At 32.3% G+C, this 22,832-nt stretch overlaps 4 protein-coding genes across 5 annotated transcripts; all 4 read right to left on the bottom strand.

The window, feature by feature from the left end:
- Positions 1 to 130: 130 nt before the first annotated feature.
- Positions 131 to 5,046, bottom strand: LOC145759283 (uncharacterized). 2 transcript variants are annotated; one of them, XM_082573070.1, is made up of 17 exons: positions 4,879 to 5,046; positions 4,728 to 4,756; positions 4,533 to 4,665; positions 4,269 to 4,450; positions 3,277 to 3,841; positions 3,083 to 3,189; positions 2,627 to 2,812; positions 2,370 to 2,487; positions 2,142 to 2,299; positions 1,920 to 2,006; positions 1,778 to 1,856; positions 1,504 to 1,607; positions 1,287 to 1,416; positions 1,096 to 1,206; positions 847 to 958; positions 313 to 385; positions 131 to 166 (listed from the first exon to the last, which is right to left on the bottom strand). In XM_082573070.1, the coding sequence occupies exons 1-13, from the start codon at positions 4,931 to 4,933 to the stop codon at positions 1,294 to 1,296; spliced, it is 1,926 nt and encodes a 641-aa protein (XP_082429196.1). In that variant the 5' UTR covers positions 4,934 to 5,046; the 3' UTR covers positions 131 to 166; positions 313 to 385; positions 847 to 958; positions 1,096 to 1,206; positions 1,287 to 1,293. The 2 variants fall into 2 exon arrangements, with proteins under 2 accessions (XP_082429196.1, XP_082429195.1); XM_082573069.1 differs by lacking the exons at positions 131 to 166; positions 313 to 385 and having other exon boundaries at positions 427 to 958.
- A 3,197-nt stretch (positions 5,047 to 8,243) lies between these two features.
- Positions 8,244 to 8,693, bottom strand: LOC145760276 (uncharacterized). The gene has a single exon (XM_082574149.1). The coding sequence runs from the start codon at positions 8,691 to 8,693 to the stop codon at positions 8,244 to 8,246; it is 450 nt and encodes a 149-aa protein (XP_082430275.1).
- An 11,294-nt stretch (positions 8,694 to 19,987) lies between these two features.
- LOC145760275 (uncharacterized) lies at positions 19,988 to 20,668 on the bottom strand. Its single transcript, XM_082574148.1, has one exon. It carries the CDS (start codon positions 20,666 to 20,668, stop codon positions 19,988 to 19,990), a length of 681 nt encoding a protein of 226 aa, XP_082430274.1.
- Positions 20,669 to 20,798: 130 nt separating this feature from the next.
- On the bottom strand, positions 20,799 to 21,164 carry LOC145760274 (uncharacterized). The gene has a single exon (XM_082574147.1). The coding sequence runs from the start codon at positions 21,162 to 21,164 to the stop codon at positions 20,799 to 20,801; it is 366 nt and encodes a 121-aa protein (XP_082430273.1).
- Between the last annotated feature and the right edge of the window lie 1,668 nt (positions 21,165 to 22,832).

The following is a 22,832-nucleotide window of genomic DNA, read 5'->3' as shown; positions in this document are numbered from 1 at the left end:
GCAATATCTTTTAACATGGAAGCATCTTTTTTTATAGTTTCATGCACTTTACTAGAATCACTATCCTATAAAATAATCTTAGTTTATATTAAATTTAATAAATTAGTTTCTCATAATATGACCTTTCTTACCTGAATTGTAAGAATGATAAAAATATTTTCTTTGTCTAACAAAAAAAAATTAAAATAGGTTAAATAATATAAGCAATACCACAAAGTATACTTCTCAGTTTTTTTAAATGTTTGATTAGCATTCACGTGACTTTGGTAAAGAATATATTAAATAAAAAGAAAAAAATGTTTTATAACTCACCAGTTGGTGGAGATTTTAAAAATTTGTGTGATGACAATTTTGTTTACAACAATTATCGACTAGATATTTTTATCTAAAAAATCATTCAACATTATTAATTAATATATACGGTAATAGGCTTGCGTGATGCAGTCAAAAACATGTATTATTTTACAGAGAATGTTACAAAAATCAACAAGTTTTATCAACATTAAGATAAATCAGTTTTTTGTTTTTAAATTCATTTTACAACAAAAAATAAATAAAAGAAAAGAGAAAATAGTTTCAGTGACAAAAAAATTGTAATGTATATGATAAAAAATACAATTAAATCGGTTATGCTCAATATATGTTGTAAACTATAAACATTAATTTTATACAAGTTTTAAGTAAGTTCATGTATATGTTAATACATTTTGACACAAGTTAAAAATTTAACACGTTGCAACCACAGTTAGGCCACATACACTGTTGGCCATGTTTTGCACATTTTTTACAAAATAACATATGTCCACATATAAAAGGTGCTTCTGTACGTCGATTCTTCTTACAAACCTTACAATTTATGTACTCTTTTTTGTAACTTCTGTTGGCTTTGCCGTGCGACACATCCTGTTCTAATTTCATGCACTCGATGTACAATTCTTTATATTTTAGGTTTGGGTTTCTATTGATAAGATAATAAAATAATAGGGGCCTATTAGCAATTATTGGCTTTAAAGCAGAAATAAAATAAAAAGTTGGTTGATGCTTTTCGCCTCCTACAACTCCATCTTTTTTGCTAAATTGAATATTTTTACTTACTTTTTATAAACTTGAAATATTGTGTGAACACCAAAAACTTTGTTGGTTTCTTTTACCGTTATGCTTTTTTTGAACTTTTTAAAAAGCTCTTCTTCCTCAACAGAATATGCTCTAACAATATTATTATAAATTATTTTACTTTAATAAAGTAAATAATAATAACGGAGTTTTATAAAAAAAAAAGAACTAACTTTTTTGTCAAAATAAACTTTTTTCGCAAAGTGGAGCAAAAGGAAGAATTTGTTTGGCCCTGACCTTTTCAGATTTAGTTCCATATACTATATCCATACTACATACTGACTTGTTTACTTCAGTTAAGATCTATGATGAAAAAAATTATTAAAACCGTATTTACAATATTTTTAATACAATCTTTGAATGTTTAACTCTAAATTATTAAAAATTTACTTGTGTTAGCTCTTTACTTTCATCTTTTTCTAGGTTATTCAGTTGTTGACAAAAGTTTTGTATAAATGATGATCCTTTGTCTTTTGATGCGTATGCATAGTAACCTTTTGATAAATATTTTCTTTACTTTTTTAGTTTATGCGTGATTACTTTTAGTGCACCTAAACTAGCCTAAATTTTAACATAACTGCATTTGTTTACTCTATTTGCAATATTTTAAGTTATTTAAACACTTTTTAGCCGACAAAAATAGTGCAATTTTTATAAAGCTTACTTATCGTTGTTGAATTTGCAATGATAATATCCTGATCTAAATCCGATATGTTCTGAGATTTCTGAAAATCATCCAACGCCTGAAAATAAAAATTTTGTTTAATAGAGCGTGGTAGAATAATCGTTTTTGTTGATAATCTAACCTTGGCTTGATCATTAGTTTCTTTTTGTTTGTGGTAACTCTTGGTTTCAAAGCAAACGTCGTTGTTTTCAGATATAAGTCTGCTTGCCTTTTTATTTATTCAAAGATATTGTTGGTGTTGCAATTTTTTTTTTTAATTTTTTTAATATTGTTTAAGGTAAACATATTTATTCTTATTATATTAAATTGAACTGATTTTTAAAGCGTCTACACATTATCTCACGTCAATCATAATAAGCGCAGGGCATTGAAATCCGTTAAAGTTACTAATTAAGTCCGATCGCTTCATGTAAACACCTTCTTTTATTGTAAGTGTATCTTCTGATCCATGCGTTAATATAGCACATCCAAAGTATTTTAACCTATCACTTCTCTTTTTTGCTGTTTAAAAAAGGTTTAATTTTAAAAAAAAGTTTTAAGTAAGGCTATAGTAAGTTGTGTGATTACATACCTTTTTCTATGTAGTTTTTTATTTCTTCTTCGGTTGATGGATTTTCAACTTGGCAAAGAAATCCGAACTTTTTCATAGTTGTAACCAGTGTCTCCACATTTAATAATTCTCCAAAGATCTTTTTTAACATACATATATATGTAAGAATAAAGTACCATTTAAAATAACTGGTATTAATATTGATATTTGTTTTAAATAAATTAAAAATAAACAGACCGGAGGTTTAATTTTTGCTTGATTTAATATTTTTTGATTACCTCATTATTTGTAAAAATAACAAACAACCCGTCAGCAAAGTTGTCTATCACCTCATAAGCGAATAAGTCAATTTCTCCATCGCCTTCTTTTAATATCAATGGCTTGGTTAAACGGCTAAAAATGTTTAGTACCTTTTTACTTTTAACGTTTTTGTCTGATATTTTCCAGTTCAGTTTTGTGGCTACCTGTGATATATGAAATGTATAAAATTCAATAAAGCTATAGATAGGGAGTACTGGAGCGGGGACTACTATGTAAACAAACAATTATAATGCCGCCTGCTTTAATAACGTACCTATTTTACTTACGTAAATTGGTAGGGTCCAGACACGCGTTAATTACTGTCTGTATTTTCTTTTTCGCTATTTAAAATGTTGTTTTTATCGCAATTAATTCATTTAAAAAATTGATACATACTGCTTTATACTGTATCGCTTCAGTATGATAAAAATTACCTTCAGCATATCAAGTTGTTTTCCTACGTTTTCCGAACCACATATTTCTTCTTTTAACAATGGTATGATGGTGGATTGCCCAGCAGAATGTTTTTCTATGTTTTTCGCTTTAAAATATTTGATAAAGATATGCAATTATATTTTTAAACGCAATCTTTCTTTGCTTAGTAATTAAATTGTAATTTTTCACTTACATGTTCCAGTCCAGAGTATTATAAAAAATTCGGCTTCCTCAGCAGTTTGAACATGTCTAGGATCACTTTTCTCAAGGGTAGGTTCACTTGTCTTAAGGGTAGGTTTACTTCTCTCATTAAAAAGTTCACTTCCTTCATAGACAGTTTCATTTTTCACATAGAAAGGTTCACTTTTCTTACAGAAAGGTTTACTTTTCTCATGGAAAGGTGTCTCAATGGTAAGTTCACTGGTCTTAAGGGTAGGTTCACTTGTCCAAAGATTAGGTTCACTTGTCTCCAGGGTAAGTTCACGTGTCTTGAGGGCGGGTTCATTTCTCTCACAGAAAGTCTCACTTCTCTTATAGAAAGGTTTCTTAAGCGTTAGTTCACTTGTCTCAAGGGTAGGTTTACTTGTCTCATTGAAACGTTGCCTTGAAAATGATTCACGGTCTGAGGGAATTGGGTAAGGGCCAAGTGGAATTGGGTTATAATCAGGGGGAATTATTCCATGGCCAGGGGGAATTGGTTCATGGGGAGGTCTACTTGTAGTACCATATTCTTGTAAACTGTTTTGGGGTTCATAAACCTTAAAATTATTATATTTTAATTTCGTAATACTACTTTATATGATTAGTGTTCTTAACGGGGAACTCGACGCTAAAATACGCCTAACTATTATGTTTATTTTAACTTTGCTTAAATTAAAAAATAGTGTTACGCCTATTACGAGCCACACAATCACGATTTTATCAAAATTTAATTTTAAATATTGTTAAAATATGGTATTGCGCTCACACCGTTTTCGCGGGTTTTTCGTTGCTGACTTCGCAGTTTATTGCAGACCGAATCTTCTGGCACGCCTTAGAATTTTTTTTATTTTTAAACGCAGTAATTTTTAAATAAATATATTAGATAGCAATATGTTTTAGTATAGTTTTCATGTACTTTTTCCGCATAGATCTATGCAAACAAATTTAGGTTAGATTGATCATTCATTACAAAAACTATCTTACCTGGATTAAAAACACTTTTTGTTTATTGTTCAATGCCATGCAGTTGTTTTCATTGAAATGCCTAGTGAAATTTTCCCAAATAAATTTTTCCGAATTGATGTTTTCTAATTGTTCAGATTTATCAGCCAAAATACAACAAAAAAACTGTTCAACATTCCTGGTGTTTTGCAGTTGTTTACTTACTAAAATAAACATTTAAATGCATATATTTATATATTCTACTAAATATTTGAATTGTAAATGTTTAAAGTATAGGAAAAAAACCTTTTTGAAGAATGTTTAAAGCTTCTTTTATACTTTGTACTCGTTCATCGATAACTGTAAAATTAAGATATTCTGCAATAATATGTAGTAGGAGGACGTCATCTTGAATCGCTTTGTTATCGCATGTAACCTCCTGTGGACCCAAAGAGGTTTGTTATTCTATTTTAAAGTCAACCGTTATTTATATACACTTACTTGTAGTGTAAGAATGATAAAAAATTTTCCTAAAACAAAAACATTAAATAAAATTTTATTTTTAGTGTTTTATTTCTGTATGTAATTAATAATTTTTTAATGTACCCTTAAAAATGTTGGACTTAAATGATAAAATTTATTTAAAACTTACCTAAAAAATTTGCCAATGTCTCAGAAATTGGCCTTTTCGAGTCAGGTTTTGCCATATTTTTGGACTGCTTAAATTTTATCTTTCTGCAAGTTGTCAATTACTAAAAATTACATTGTCACAGGTTTTTTAAAAATTATAATGGACAATTTGCTTAACAATCCATATTTCTCTATGTGTTTACAATCTTAAGTAGTGAACAACGTTTACCTATGTAAAAAAAAAACTAAATTTTTGGTTAGTTTGTTTTGTTTGGTATTTTGTTAGTAAAGGAGAACAAACTTGTTTTTTGGCTCCCTATATTTCTTTACTAATTTAGTAACTGACAGGTTTACTTTCTGGTAATAAACTGTTTATTATTTTTTTTAAATTACTCTTATCCATAAAAACGGTGCCACGCCACGTCTATAACATATGTCAATAATGATTAACAATTTTTGTAGGTTCAGCAGAACTAATAATAAACGCCAACGCCGCGATTCACCGATACGCTATAGAGTAAATTTGTTTTTCGCTTTTGGTGATTTTTATTGGCTCCCCTTATTATCACTATACATAACATTTTTTTAACCTGTTTAGAATTATATAAACCGAATTAAAAACTTGCGCGGTGACAGTTAAATACCTATAGTTTACAATTAAATTAGCGTAATGTTTAAACCATATTATTATAATTTATTACTTTACGTAACTGTAAAAAACTAGTTTAAAGTGTGGCATTGCAGCTTGAAAATATAAATAAAGGTTGAAAAGTTTTTGAGGTTTAATGAAATTGGGTTTCGTTAATCTTGTAATCTTTTTCTTTGCACGCCATTTTTTTGGAGTAACACTTTGTTTAAAATGGAGTTAGTGTAAAGAGAGTTAGTGCCTTGTTTATTTTACGTCTTTCGTTTAGTAAATATAATGTTTCGATTGTTTTAAAAAGGTGAAACAAAAATTATTTTTTGTCTCTTAACTTTGAAAACATGTAATTTCGTGCACTATTAGCCTGTTGTTATTTAAGACTGAAGGTCGGATTAAATAAACGAATAAAACAATGTCACTTTATTTCTTTTATATTATGTTTTATTTTAAACGAACAAAGCGTCGTGTCATCGATACTGTATGGTGAAACTTTTTTTTTGTTATTAATGTTTTTCCTTAGATTCCTATCTTTCGGAGTTACTAAATTTGAATGGATAATAATAATAAACAAAAGCTCTTAATTAAATTAACACTTAGCTGTTTTTAATCTGCTGTTTTGCTCAAATATGAATTAAATAAAGAATAAATAAATCTGCCTTATCACAACTTTTTGTGTTACTAAGAATATCGCTACTTATCGCCGATGCACTAAAAACAGTTAAACTTAATTTTTGCCATCATATATTAATGATATTAGGCATTCAGATTGTTTCTTAGTAAGTTACTCGAACTTTTATCTAAAATAAAAAAAGGTTAAAAACTTCTACAGAATTGAATAAAGCTTGGCTACACTTTAAGCCCAAATTTAACATTAAATAAAGGTTTTATTTAACCTATTGTACAAATCGTCGACACCTTATTTCTCTTTTGTATCTTTTTTAGTAGTAACAACGTCACGTGGCAACGATAAGCTAAAGGTTATTCTCTCTAAATACGTTCGCCCACGTAAAAGGCAAACTGTTTGTACATTCTTTAAAAGTAAATTTTCAATGGTTGAAAAATTAAATCCAAGTGGAAATTCTTTTAAAATGCTGGTGTTGTTAACCGGCAGAGTGGTGTAGTGGTAAGAACACTTGCTACACCACACATGAGGTCGTGGGTTCAATCTCCACTGATCTTATGCTGAAGCGCCCTTAAGTAAAGCACTATAAACGGTACGAACTCCTGCTGAGCCTGTTTAAAATTATATAAACCGAATTAAAAACTTGGGCAGTGACAGTTAAATACCTATAGTTTACAATTAAACTAGCGTGATGTTTAAACCGTATTAGTATATTTTATTACTTTACGTAACTGTTAAAAACTAGTTTAAAGTGTCGCATTTTGAAAACTAGTATTTACCATTTGTTAAAGCCATTGAAAATTAGATCTCTTAAATGGCATGTATTATATGAATTTAAACAAATATGTATATATTAATAAACCTAACAATCTCCTAATTATTTTGTTACACATAAACAGACAAATGTAAATTAAAGCTGTCTGGGCTTGGGTAACAAAAATAGTCTATGTTTAAGCTGAAACAAAACGTTATAGACGGTCCTACTAAAAACAGCCCGGGAGCGACCGGGAGATAGAAGATGTATATTACGATGAAATAATGCCTATTTTATCTATATTTAGCTATTTTCTAGGCAACCGGGGGGTAGAGGATGTGTTATACGTACAACTAATGCTTAAAACACCATTATTTGGATATTTTCTTAGCGACCGGGGGGTAGAGGGTGTGTTATACGTACAACTAATGCTTAAAACACCATTATTTGGATATTTTCTTAGCGACCGGGGGGTAGAGGGTGTGTTATACGTACAACTAATGCTTAAAACACCATTATTTGGATATTTCCTTAGCGACCGGGGGGTAGAGGATGTGTTATACGTACAACTAATGCTTAAAACACCATTATTTGGATATTTTCTTAGCGACCGGGGGGTAGAGGATGTGTTATACGTACAACTAATGCTTAAAACATCATTATTTGGATATTTTCTTAGCGACCGGGGGGTAGAGGGTGTGTTATACGTACAACTAGTGAGACTAAAATAAGTCAGATTTTTTAACCAATAAGAAACGGACTAATTTAACACAATACGTGGCGCAGCAAAAAAAAAATAAACGCAGTCTGGTATTAGGAATTTATAATTAGTATTGTAGCGTATTTTATATTTAATAAACGCACTTTTTTCAGTATATACAATTTAATTAACGACTTAATATCTTATTTAAACAGAACACGTTAGTATAAACATAAAACAATGATATATTTTATTTGTAAAAAGCAACCCTCTTATCTTAAACAAAAACATTATCAACTAGTATAAGAAATGGTGGCAAAACTAAAGGCGTAGTGACGTAGACTAAAAAGGCGTTAAACCGGAACGATTACGTCACAAAACATTGTAAATAGGCAACAAAGTAAACAACCACTCACGTTACATTCTTCCCCTCCCACTATTTTAAAAGGCACAAAATAAGAAAAGAACATGTACATTGTAAACAAGAAATAACATTAACTAAAATTTTAACAAATAAATACAGAGTATATGACCACAGTCAGCGATATCTACGGGGTTTATTTATAATACGCCCTAGGCGGGATGTTTGTAAGTTTACATTATTATGGTCAGTATTTATTACTTGAAAATGACTGTTTTGTGTTTGTTTTTCGTTATTTTGGTATCAGTTACTTGGTAGTTTTAATGTATAACGCCAAAGACGATTTCGGTTTACAACCTTTGGCTTGTGTTTGGGGGATTGTCTTATGCGGTAAACAACATCGTTTATCCGATTTGTTAAATGGGCCTTGCCAAGGCAATGTCAATTTCGGCGAAAGTCCCTTCTTACGTTGTGGGCAATGTAGCCACACTGGTTCGTGCTCCTGAAGTATTTTGGTTGATGTTGTACGGTCGTAATATTTCTTTATTCTAAGGCCCGAAAATTGGAGCTTCTCTCTAGCGAATTCATGAGCTTCGTCTATGTCCTGTTCAACTTTCTTAACAAATTCACACGTAAAATATTTTGTTTTCTGCGCACGTCTATACAAAAAGTCGGATGGCAAATTTAACTTCCTTCCAAACATCAGCTTCGCAGGGGTAAAACCGGTACTTTCATGAACGGCAGTTCGGTACGCCATTAAAATATATGGCAAATGTTCGTCCCAGTCGCGTTGATTTTTGTTAACGGAAATTTTTGTTAACTAACTGAGCCTCCAAAGTAAGGTTAAATCTCGTACTCCAAAACGCAAAAAAACACTGTTTTATAAGAGTTTTGGCAATTGTTTGGGCTTCTTGGTTCGGAAGGGGGTAAGCTTCAGGCCATTTCGTGAAGTAGTCCATAACTACTAATATATATTTATTTTCTTGGTAGGAGTTTGGTAACGGGCCCATACGTCTATTGCTGTTCTTTCCCATATAGCCGATTTGATGAAGCTTTATGGGTTCTTTTTGTTTGTTCACAGGACCTTTTCTTAAGGAACATTTAAAACAGTTTTTACAAAAATTTGCAACGTTAGTTGCACAGCTACTCCAATCGTTTTTTTATTCCAAAATGCCCAGAAGTGGCGCTTCCATGCATAATTTCCAAGATTAGATTTTTATGGCACTTCGGAACAATAAGTTGTGGAAAGGTTTCGGTCCCGTTTGAGTTTTCCCATTGTCAATACAACACGCCGCATTTTACGTTAAGTGAATCCCATTGGTGATAATACGACTTGGCAGTTTGACTTAAAGAAAAAACTTTATTCCACTCCGGCCTTTCTTCACCCGATTCTTTCCACGTTAACATGTGTTTAATATCTGGATCGCACAACTGAGCATCACGCAAATTTTCAATGGTAACTTCGTTTTTGTTACTTGGTGACACTCGTATATTTTTTTGAATAGTATTGCAGCTTTTATTTTCCAATCGTTAACAGTAATGACAGCTAAATTCTTTGCGAAACCTTCTAGACAAAGCATCCGCATTTTTATGTTGTGCGCCAGGTCTGTGAAATGTCAATATCGTATTGTTCTAATCGCTCTAACCTGAGAGCCATTTTATCATGGTCACTTCTAATTTAAACAGTTCGGCCGTAGATCTAAAAATAAAAGTGTTCTACTGCTTTAACTATAGCCAAAAGTTCCTTTCTTGTTGTACAATAGTTTTCCTCTGGCTTTGAAAATGCTTTTTTTCCAACAAGGTGTATAACGGACTAGCTAAATCGGCAAAGTTGTTTATAAATTTTCTGTAGTAAGAAGTTAGTCCCAAAAACCTTTGTAACTCGGCCAGTTTTTCACAGCTTTGTTTTTTTTGGTGACGTCGATATACCACTTGAAGATATAACGTGTCCCAAATATTCGACTTGTCTACAAAATAGACTACCCTTTTTTGGATTAAGTCTAAGGTTTACGTTATCCAGCCGTTGCAAAATCAGTTCTAGATTTTCGTACAATTTTTGAAACGTTGTTGCGTGAACTAAAATATCGTCTAGATACATTATACAAACTGAGCTTGGTATTCCGCCAAGTACTTGATCCATTAATCGTTCAAATGTACTTGGACTGCCGCAGAGTCCAAATGGCATTACATTAAATTCATAAAGCCTGTCACCTGTTGAAAATGCAGTTTTTTCCTTATTCTTGGAGTTTACCAACAGTTGCCAATATCCACATTTTAAATCTAGCGTTGCAAACCAAGATGATCCTCCAACAGAGTCCAATATAGCGTCTATTCGTGGCAACGGATACGAGTCTTTCTTGGATACGTTGTTAAGCTTTCGATAATCCACGCAAAAGCGCGTCGACCCATCTTTTTTATTTACTAAAACAACGGGTGAGCACCACGGGCTATACGATGGCGATATAACCCCTTTCTTTAGCATGTTTTTAATAAGCTCGTCCGCTTCTGTTTGTCTTGATTGTGGAAGGCGGCTAGGCCTTTGTTTGATTGCCGGTGCCGTTCCTGTATTGATGAAATGATAGACCAACTTGGTAAACTGTTGTTTAGTAGAGTTTTTTGTTTTGACATATTTATCAATTAATTTCGTTATTTGGCCAGATTGTTCAGTGTTAACATAAGTCATTGCTCTTAGCTGCATATCTTTAGTATTGGGAAATACACTTTTTTGGTTGACGTCATCGGTTTGTTTTGGTGTAGATTTTTCAATTAATAACAATTTTACTGTTTCTTTATCATTCTGTAGGATAGTCGACATCAAGTTAATATTAAAACAATATTTTCTCAAAAAGTCTAGTCCAATAATCCTGTCGTCTTCTACATCAGCAACTAATGCAACGTGTCTGTAACATACAGAATTAAATCTCAAGTTTGTTTCGCAACATCCGGGCACGTGCATTTTTTCACTCCCAATGCCATTTAAAACCACATTAGAGGGTTTAATCATTATGTTAAATTTTTAAACAAATCGATAATTTATAACAGTGGCATCTGCGCCCGTGTCTACCAGCATAATACATTGGCAGTTTTTTATGTAGACCTTGCAATACAGTCCGTTTTGTCGTAGCAGCACTAACTTTTATTGTTTGGGTATCTTCTTTAATAGTCTACCTTTTCCCAAGAGTTCGACTATTGGTCGTTTCCCGCTCTATTAAAACTCGTTCGCTCTTGGTGATAATTTCTTGGTCTATTGTAAGATGTATGTCTTTGTTTCTCAATGGTCTCAGCCAGTTGTTGAATTGAATGACGAATTGATTTTATTTCTTCGCCCAAGTCGGTGCCCTTGTCATTAACAGTAATCGTCCGCATAGGTCTATTTTGAGTCTGTCTTGCGTTACCTTCCAGCTCTACCTTTAAAGCTTCTTCCATTGGCTGGGGTTCGTACATTTTCAATGAAGAGTAAAGATCCCAGTCATATTTTATAGTGTTTATAAAGCAGTTAGCTTTTAGTAAATCCCTTTGTTTGATGTCTATTTTGTCATATACAGAGCACTGTTTGGTAATTGTATTAATTTCTTCTGCCAAATCCACCAGTTTTTCATTTTTTCCCCTTACTTTTGTGTGTAGCATTAATACTGGGTCAATATATTTCTTTCCAAATTTTTGTTGCAGTTTGGCCCGGACAATTTTAAAGTTCTTTCGTTTCTCTGGAAGTAAACTAGTGACAACGTTCGAGGCCGAATTTTTTAAGTGCAAAGCCAATCGAATGCCTTTAGACTGCTCAGACCAACCATTTAATTCTGCGGCTAGTTCAAATCGTGCTATAAAATCTTCCCATGATGACAGACCATCAAAGAATCGAGTACAAGCGTTTCGTGTTTTGGCAAAATATTTTGGTTGCTACACACTGGTTTTGTTCCCTGCGACAGATATGCTTTTGACATTTCTCCTGCTATGTCACTTTATCTTTTTGTGTCTTTTAAGACGACTTCTGTTGCGGTCTTTACTTGAATCGTTGCTTTATTTAAAAGTGTTTGAATGTCTGGTTGCTCGTTATTTTTGTCAGTAGGGGCAGGTAGCGCCAGAAGCAAAGCTATGGTTTTTATTTGTTCTTTAGTGAACGTTTTAACTTCTGTTTAAATTTGTTTATAACGCTTTACAAGGTCTGTAGAAACTTCGTCAACACGGTTGTACATTTTTGTATAAAAATTGCCCATTTGATTTTTCGATTGTTCATTTATTTCCATTATCAAACTTTTCCTTATTTCGTTAACCTTCTCCTGTATTAACACTTCTAATTCAGGTGGTATTCGAAAAGATATTTCTGAATCATCAAGACCTAACTCAGATCTCGGCGGGACCTCCATTGTTACGTATTTTATATTTAATAAACACACTTTTCCCAGTATATACAATTTAATTAACGACTTAATATCTTATTCAAATAGAATCACGTTAGTATAAATATAAAACAAAGAAATAAACAATAATATAATTCATTTGTGAAGAGTAACCCTCTTATCTTAAACAAGAACATTATCAACCAGTATGAGAAATGGCGGCAAAACTAAAGGCATAGTGACGTAGACTAAAAAGGCGTTAAACCGGAACGATTACGTCACAAAACATTGTAAATAGGCAACAAAGCAAACAGCCACTCACGTTACAATATGCATTGCTTATACTGTAACTATAAAGCCACTGTTAATTTAAATAAATTATGTGCTACAATGTATTAAAAAACCATGCAAATTAAGTGCGGAAAACCAACCAAGTAAAAATATCTCAATTATCACACTCCAGTTAACTGGTTTGCTTGCTTTAATGGTTGTTGAAACTGGATGCTACTTTGCTGGAGGACACAGGAGCGCCAATCCTGGAAAACTAGTGTTGGACCTACTTGATGTTGTAACAAATGGGGTGCTTGAGATATTTATTAATAGTGTACAAGGGGGGCCGTTTATTATTGAAATTGTGACTGAAAATCAAAGTGTTTATTATCAATTTTGTAAATATTTTGGCATAAAAAATAAGTTGTTCAACAATTTAGTTGCTTTTTTGCAAAACTATTCAATTAAAAATGGGTTTTCTGGAAGTGAATTAAATAAAACTTGATTCAGTTAAAATAACTGAAGTAAAAGATGATTTGGTTTCTGAAGTTGAATTGAAAGAAATGAAAAGAAAAGCTGAGAAAAAAATTCACAAGTTTGTGACATATACATATATATATATATATATTAGGGATGGGCCGAGTCGAGTGAGTTTTGAGTTTTTTAGGATTCGGGTTCGTCGAATATTTTAATTAATTTACAGAAGTTAAAATTAAATTTGTTGTAGATTGTATTTACACCACTGGAGGTTGGGGTGAAAGGAGTATTTTAATGTTCAAAAAAAATGAAATTTTATCAAGTGGGGAATTCTTGGATGTGAGGATAAATAAAAGAGGAAATATTCCAGACATGATTGTTCCACGAAAAGAACATGTATTATTTGCTGCAAGAGGTTGAGTTTTAATGTTAAACCCAATACAATTTACAAAAATATTATTTTTTTAAATTATTAGCATAAAAAATGTTGAATAAAATTAAGATTAATTAAGTAAAATGTTTTAAGAATTTAACAAAAGTAAAATTATTTTAACATTAAATATTAGCTTTGTGGAAAAAGAAAGCTTTTAAAATAAAAAGTAATTTAAATTAAATAATTAGTTAAATATATAATTTAAAAATAAATGTTTCAAATAAATATTAATGTCCAGGTAAATTATTTGCAATCGGGGGACGTAATGATAAACATATAAGATTAAGCTCATCAGAATGTTTTGATTTTGGTGAACAAAAGTGGTCTCTTATTTCTCCAATGGAATATGGTGTAAATGATCATGCAGCTGTAGTTTTGGATGATCACATATTTGTTACTGGTCAGTATTATTAGTTAATTTTGATATTGTGCAATGTTTGTTTATTTTAGTATGATCTGTATTTAGTTAGAAATTAAGTAAATATATTCAATTAAAAAAACATTGTTAGTTTAAATATGCATAATTTATTTTAAATTGATTTTAATTTGTCTTAAAATTTATTTGTATTTCCTGAATTTTCCAAAATAAAAATATTTTATGTGTTCCGTTAAATTTTAATATTTTTTGAGTTTTTAATTAATAAAATTGAATTTAGGTGGATCCCATAATATCAGTGATGCAGTTTCATCAGTGATCAAATACAACATTATTACTAATACATGGTCAGAAGTTGCACCACTGAACAAGGTTAGATGTGGCCACTGTGCCTCAGTTGTAGATGGCAAAATTTATGTGGTGGGAGGCTCAAACAATAATAGTTTGTAAGTCGAACAAAATATTTAAATTGTAATAATTTATTAAACTCTGGTTTAATTTATTTTTCCTTAAGTGGGGAACTCTTGTTTATTGTTTTATTATTCAGGTTTAATTCATGGACAATCATTGCTAAAACAGAAAGAAGAATATCTGGTGCAACAATGGTGGGCATGTGACGTCATAATTATTATTCCAAATTATTATAATCTTATAAGAACGTTTAATTTACTGTTTTACATAATTTGTATTAATTCATTTTTTTTAATCAGCGCTTGATTATTATTATAATAAAACTTAATTGTGCAATTAAATGCCAAATAGCGAGTTTAAAACGGGGATATTTATAAATATTGCGCCGAGTAATTTTGTGTTGATCGTTATGCAATAAAATCATGGATATTTTAAAGTGGATAAGGGGTTAAAATATTACAATTTAACTTAATTACTTTAAAGATGGATCAAACGTCACGTAAAGTGACGTCATCAAAAAATACAACTTACACCGATAAGTCGCATATGTTAAAAAAAACTCACCGTCAAAAAAATAGTCCATGTAGGCGCTTCGCTTTACCTGAAAAAGTGATCCGCATATTGTTGCCGGTGTTTCCTGCGTAGAATAAAAAAAAGGTCACGTGGCTCAAAGTTTAAACTATTTGGTTGTCAGGTTTAAGTTAAAAGTTTTTTGCAGGTTTATATACAGAAGTCCGTTAAATATTTGTATTACTTAGTGTGTGTTTGGTTAGTGTAAGTGTAGTCACGTAGTGTAACACTTAATTAGTCATCTCAATTTCTTATGTTTTTTGGGGATCTCTATTAGTTTCGCACGCCCTATATGAACAACACGTCAAAACTCAAGTAAGGCAAATGTGCCACCAGATTGTTTAAAATCTAAAATAACGTCATAATACAGGCCTTTATCCTCAAAAAAAGAAAAATTAATTTAAAATATGTTGAATGACTTATTAATACTTCTGTAATGTAAATTAACTCGTTTAAGATGTTAACTCTAATTTAGTCACGCATGCAAACGAACTACCCATGACGTATTAGTTTTTTTTAGTTTTAGTTAACCTAATGTGACTAAATAAATTTTATACCAAAAAAGAATACTCTACCCACAGCAATCACCTATCACACTGTGGATTAATCATTTCATGATCAATCCTTGGTACGAGTTTATTCGGGTTTATCAAGGTCAAGACATTGCAATACAGCAGCTGCTTTATTCATGTAAGGTTTATGCGTTCGGACCGGTCAAGCAACCTTAAAGCAATTAAAGACGGTCTAACAACAAAACAGTAAACTGCGCGATTTTATTAATCAACGACCACGTCGTCATTTGCCGCAGTAAAACGCCTTTAACCAGTTTACATGATGCCTGCAACACGATGTCAACGACCAACAAAAGGAACAAACCTAAACATTGATTATACTTATAAACTCGTACCTATTTTATTGCCCTTCTTCGTAAACATAATTATCTTATTTTTGGGTATAAAAGCCCATTGTTTTTACTGTTATAAAAAAAGACTCTTGCAAACAGACCTTACGTCAGACGCGTTCGTCTACCTTTTTGGTAGACGAACAACCACAGTTGTCGTTATTATGTTAGTTGAAACATTGTAACTATAGTAAGAATGTAGTTTTATTAATTAGTATTTCGACGCAGTTTTAACGTAGTTATCAAGTTACGCCGTGTTATATCTTTCGTTGTACGTTAAATATAATATGAGAAACAATTAAATTACTTGCGTCATATTTTTATAACTCAGACAAAACGCTAAGTTTACTATCTTTTATAATGCCAGATTTAACCATCAAACTTAAAGTATTAAATAACTAAATTCGAATAGTCAGATTCATCATAGGACTTCAGTAATGAAGGCTATGGTAGAATCTGTGGTGACCCCAAATCAACAATAAACAATTAACCTAACCAATAATCAATAAATAACTACATAAACAACAGTTCGAAATAAATAACCCCTACAACACCAACTCTATCCCCCTCTAGCCGAAAATGTGTAAGTTTTTAAAGTTAGATTTTGACCAAAAACGAGGAAAAAGTTGCACAAAAAATTAATAAAGAAGGTTTTACATTTATATTAATCTACTTAACATCTTTTAAAAATTATAGCTTTTTAACCCAACCCAAATTGCTTTTAAAAACCTTTAAACTGTTCCCGCGCAATACCGTGTTGCCACAAGTTTAGTTTCGCACGCTAATAAACTACCCCTGACAAATTGGTTAATACCTCGGGTTCTAGTTAAATTTTGTTTGAAAGAATAAGATTTTATCCGCAGCAATCAACCACTAAACCAACTTTATCTCCCTCTAGCGAAAAATATGATAACTTTTAAGGTTAGATTTGAACCTAAATTGAGGATAAAGTCGCCAAAAGAATTTATAATATTTGTTTTTTAAATAAGGAATGACTTTTTAGTTTACTCTGTAAATTTTATTTTTCTATCTCTTTTTATTTTAAATATATAATTAATAAATATTTCAAATGCCGGATTTTACGACGCGCGTTTAAATGACGTCAACGACTTCCCTTCATGTTACTACAACTCGACTTTTTTCTACTATCAAAATGTGCTAAAACAGTATAAACACTTTGCGTGGGCGAGTTTAAATACGGAAATTAGTTCTAACGCCGAACCATTTTTGCGAGTAAAGTTGCACAAAAAATTAATTTAATTTTGTTACGTTTACCAATGTTTGTTTAATAATATTTGGTAGTTAGGTATTTTCAATATCTTTGGTTTATATTTTAGAGGCTGATATTGTACTTGAATGCGGATTTTCACCCCAACAATGGACTTGTAGATGCAATTTACTTGTAGGGAGTGAGGCCAAGAAAAATCTAATCATAAAAAGTATCGACTCCTAAGGGTGCTCTTATCCAAATATAATGTCAGTAAAGTATAAGTCTCTAATTTCTAAAATAGGATTTAAAATATTTTTAATTAGGTAGGCCAGGCCGTATTTAACCAATTATGGCTATGCTGTTAATTTTGAAAATTTACCAGCCAAAAACGCTTACAAACTCTTGCAAGAAAAAGACAGGTCAACTAATTCTTATTAAAGCAAAGTTAACAGTTAACACAGTCTTAGTTTTGTTTAAAATAAAATCACTTCATTGTTGTTAACTAATATATTGTCAAATCAGCGTATATTGCCTATATAGACGATATATACTTTTATTTTGGTTATACTATAACAATTATTTTCGTTATATTTTTACAAGTGTAAAGCACAAACTAAAGTTAAAAAGAGCAGCAAACACTAATATTTGTTGCCAGGAGTAAAAGTACTTACGTATATTGTACGTTATATTAAAAATTGTTTGGAATTATTAATTAAAAAATCCGTAAAAGATGTTAACCAGAATATTTAGTTTATAGTTTATTGATGTATTATATACTTTATGTGTCTTAACCCATGTGACGTTTAGTGATTAGAACTATTTTTATATGATACCCAACAAAAGTGTCGAATATAACAAGTTTTAAGCAAAACTTACTGTTCTAACAGGTAAACTTTGCTTCAGTAACACTCAGTTGACCTGTCTGTTTCTTGTAAGTGTTTGTCAGTCAATATTGGCCGTTTCTGGCTTTTCAAAATTAATAACATAACCTTAATTTGTTAAAATTTTTCAAATACAGCCTACCTAATTTTAAAAAAAAGAATTAAAAAAGATACTCTACGACTGAACCAACTCTTTAAGTATTCTAATACATTGGTGGACCTTTCTGTTACCCTCCTGACCCAATTCTCTACAGACAGGTGATTTTTCCGACATGATAAAAGTTAAACATTTGGTTATAGGGCCAGTTTAACCAGTTTCGCGACGCAAATTACATCACGGCTGTCAATGCAGGTGATTTTTGCCATTTCTTCTCGTTCTTTGTGAACCAGCACCACAGCTGTTTTGAGGCTAGGAAAGCCTTTGCAGCGTGATTGATTGTGATGCTAAGTGCTTTTCCTACACACGCAATATATGCTGTTTTACATTTGTTTTTAACAGAATCAAAGCAGACAATTTCTTTTGTTTTTTACTTATTTAAACAGGCTGACAGACATGCATGCATTTCTAAGACCCATTTTGGCCTCCATGAATCAGAAAAAATGACGTAACAATCCGATTGAATCGGTTAAATCCCTTGTGTTTATATATATACTTTGCGCAAATCTAGACTTGAAAGCGCATGCGACATGCAAAATAACAATTTTTAATTATTAGTTTATTTAAGAAAAAGAAGAAAAATTTTTTTGATGACGTATTTTATCGAAAATATAACGCTAAACTTAGCATTGCGAAAAATTTTGCAACGGTCATTGTGTTTTTTAAAAGCTATATCCGCGTCCATAGCAACGTGATATTATTATATTCCGTGTGTTGCGAAAAACAGTTTTAAGCACTTAAATCACAACCGCAAAGTTAAATGTGGCCTGCACTTTAAGAAAACTGTTTTTAATCAACACTTGGGCCAAAAAAGAGGCACTTTTAAGTAAATTAGGTACAAAAAATTGATTTTCAAGCTACTTAGTTTGCTCCGGCCTTGAAAAAACCAGCACATCAGACTTCGTGTTTAATGCCCTCTCTTCTAGCTAAGTGACCATGCACTGAGGGTATTTAGCATAAGACTATTTGTACTGATTGAACTATTCTTGCTTTATTAAAGTTGAACCCGCTTTTAGTCGCACACATGAATGAACAATTTTATTCCATTCACACACAAACACACATTCATTCATTCACAGTTTCTACAAAAAATAAATCGGTTATAGTCAATAATGCTATAGAAAAATAAGCGATCACAATATAACTAATTGTTACCACATAATAAAAACATAATACAGAAAAAAAAATAAGCCAAAACACATCTTACCGACACGTTTAGCAAGCCACTTATACAATGGATACAAAGGTCAACTTGTTTAATCGTGGTTAATTCAAGTAATCTAATAAATTGCAGATATTGGCTCATGAAAATATAAGGCACAGACGATAAAACTACCCAATGAGTTCTTGATAAAGGTAAAACAGACATTTAATATAAAGTACAGAACATAATAATCCCTAGAATTAGTCAGAACATGAACACAGAATAACTTAACAATAATGCAAAACGTAATTACCCAAAAATTTACAAGCCCGAATTATGGATCAAAAAACGTACGTATCAGTCCACTACTCCAAATATTTTCACAGTAGGAAAGGTAGTAATTACATATAACACTTTAAATCACTTTTAAATAGCCAGTTTAGATTCATAACGATATAAAAAATAGCCATGAAATTACGGTAAGTATTAAAAAACCTTTCAATCAAGTGAAACGCACGGCTGATTGTAAAACCTCGGGGTTGCCAAATGTAACAAATATAAAACGCATATTTAACACTCCCCCCAAATATAAACAAAAGAAAGAAGTACATATTTACAAAAACACATATGCGTTTTAACACAAAAGTCATTTAGCGCCGCTTTAAGGCGACTCAGCAGCCCCTTTACTGAGACTGTTCTCTTCCTGGACCTCCTCTGGATCCTCGTTTACCAGAATCTCGAACTCTAGGATCTTCATCAGGTCAGTCACCCTCACTGCTATCATCATCTTCCGCTGTTCTTCGATCACGGGAAACACCCTTCTTGGACTCGGCCAGAAGGCACAGCTTTGCAATAGGCCTTTTTATGTAGGAATTTTGCGTTCGTTACTGAACTGCTCGTACAACACCATGTTTGTCAGGATAGACTTCTACCACTCTACCTAGTGGCCACTGCGAACGCGACATCGTGTTGTCGATTACCAGAACAATATCATTGTATTGGAAATTTCTTCGTCCAAAAAGCCACTTGCTTCGATGATTTATTGTAGGTAAGTATTCACTAACAAATCTTTTCCAGAAATTATCAGCTAAAAATTGTATTTGCTTCCACCGTTGCACTGCATAGGAATCCTTCTCGGAGGAACAAACTATTGGCAAATTCCTGTCTGGATTTACCATCAGCAGATCATTGGGAGTTATCAGTTTTTGACTTCCCGGCACAAACCAAACTGGAGTAAGTGGCCTTGAATTGATAATTGCTTCCACTTCCACAAACAAAGATGACAACATCTCATCAGTATGTAATTTTCCTATTTGTGTGGATGTCAAAACGCGTCGTACAGACCGAATAAGCCTCTCCCTAGCTCCACCAAAGTGGCTGGCTCTAGGTGGGTTAAAGTGCCAAATCAAATGACTTTGTTCATACTCTTTGCCACCAGACATCTTGTTCCAAGATGCAACAGCTTCTCGTAACACTCTTTCAGCAGCTCCAACAAAATTCGTACCATTGTCGGAATACATATGCGATACAGAACCCCTTCTTAGCATAAAACGACGAAAACACATAATAAAGGAATCCGTTGTCAGATCATAGGCGACTTCCAAATGTATTGTACGTGACGTCATACACATAAATATGACTCCCCATCGTTTAATTGAACTGCGTCCCCTTTGAACCGCAATGGGACCAAAACAATCAACCCCCGATTGAAGGTGGTTCACTCACTTGGACTCCCGCAGGCGGCAAATCCGCCATGTAGTGCTGCCCGGGCCTCCCAAACCTCCTACGACAATGAAGGCAGTTATCTAAGACGTAGCGAATGGCAGAACTGCCATTTTCAATCCAGTATCTTTGACGTAAAGCACAGCCAGTGTAATTCAATCCAGCGTGGCCGGTCTCACAATGATATTTCATGACAATAAGTCTTGTCAAATTTGAGTCTCTAGGAAGAATTGCAGAGTGCCTTTGTTCATAAGGAATTTGAGCCGAATCCAGTCTACCCCCTACTCGAATAACCCCATCTTGGATTATTGGAGAACACTTTTTCAAAGACAAAGGCATAGTCTTTGCATCTCGAAATCCCTGTTCATCATGGCAGAGTAACATCGACGCCCTGTATAGGACTTATTAATTAACTACAATATAAAAAACCAAGACAAAATGTTTCTAACAAATTACCTGCCTTTAAAAAGAAATTAAAATATACTAAAAATAACTCAAGATAGCCCTAAAAAGGACTTTTTGATTTGCTGGATACAAACAATCAAGACAAAGTCAAAGTAGCCCTGAAAAGGACTTTTTGATTTGCTGGATACAAACAATCAAGACAAAGTCAAAGTAGCCCTGAAAAGGACTTTTTGATTTGCTGAATACAAACTAATTAAGATAAAGTCTTGATTTTAGATATTTGGGGTTTAAAATAGCTTTAAACAAGTTTAATGTCCAAAATGTAGAAATAAACCTAAAAAAATCACATTTTGTTACACATCTCATGCTGACTTATGCTATAGTTTAAAACGCTAACAATATTTCTGCGACTAATGTCTGACTTTTTTTTTAGACTTGGTAAAATAGATGCCGGTTTTCGCGCTGAAAAGCTTGGCGTTTTTTTTTTATAACAGTTTGGCGCCTAAAAAATTTTGTAACGAAATAATCGGCATTATCACAAAACAGTTACCATTGTGACGCAACAGTTACTATTGTTCGACATTTCAGAGTGAAGTTATAATTTCTTCCCTGGATTACGGTTCGAGAAAATTCTCACCTATGGACGGTGAACGCTTCGTCAGAATTCTTTGGTATGGTGAACGGAACGTTGACTTTTCTTTGTTAGAGGCTTGTCTGCTAATTAACAACAAACTTAGATACGGTTGGGGTAAAGGTATATATATTTAAAACCTTATATGTTGTAGTCAGAGGTAAAACAACCGTCCGTGTTCAGTGAAGTCGCAAACTTAAAAGAATTATATGGGTCTTGTTTTACGACCAATAATTAGCAACAAGCGTACTGCCTAATTAAGACTTATAACTGTTAAAAACTTATAACTGTTAAATTAAACTGTACTACTGTAGAATGAAGTAATTCATAACGGATGTATATTAGTTATTGCATTTTATGTTAAATAGTTAAACTTTTACAAGTAGAAAGAACACAAAAAAATCCGACACAAAGCATAATTACACTACGGTCATCTTAAATTCTTTTCTATGGATTTCGGGATTACCTTTGGTAGGAGAGAATTTTCTCGTTGTTTTGTCTAGAGCCAGACAACATACGTGTTTTTTTTCTATTAAGCCTGGCGCGAGTAATGTGACGTCATAATTAGTGCATCTCCTCAAGAAGTTCCGTTAACACGCTCGGATGATGCCACATAATGCGCTTCGTTTACTCGTGTTAGTTGTTTAAGACTTTAATAGTTTTACACAAGATTATTAAAAAGTAAAAAAACTTAAATTATAAGTGTGTGTTGTTTAATTAACATTTTAATAATTTGTTTAGAAGATCTAACCTTATAAATTTTGGATGACAGTTTAAAAAGTGCTGGGTTCGCGTGCACGAACATACTATAGTCACTAAAAACGTGCAGAGGTCGCAAGACCTAGTAGCCTTTGAAAGCAAATTTAAGTTATAATCGAATGCTCAGTTTTTCTGGATGAATTTTAAAGATAAATAGACGTATTTTTGGTCAAGTTTTTAAAGTTTATCGTTGAATAGTATTTAGTGTAGCA

This window comes from Corella eumyota, chromosome 7, assembly GCF_963082875.1.
Source record: "Corella eumyota chromosome 7, kaCorEumy4.1, whole genome shotgun sequence".
In the NCBI taxonomy this organism is placed as follows: Eukaryota; Metazoa; Chordata; class Ascidiacea; order Phlebobranchia; family Corellidae; genus Corella; species Corella eumyota.
This window is presented reverse-complemented; position numbering and strand designations above follow the sequence as displayed.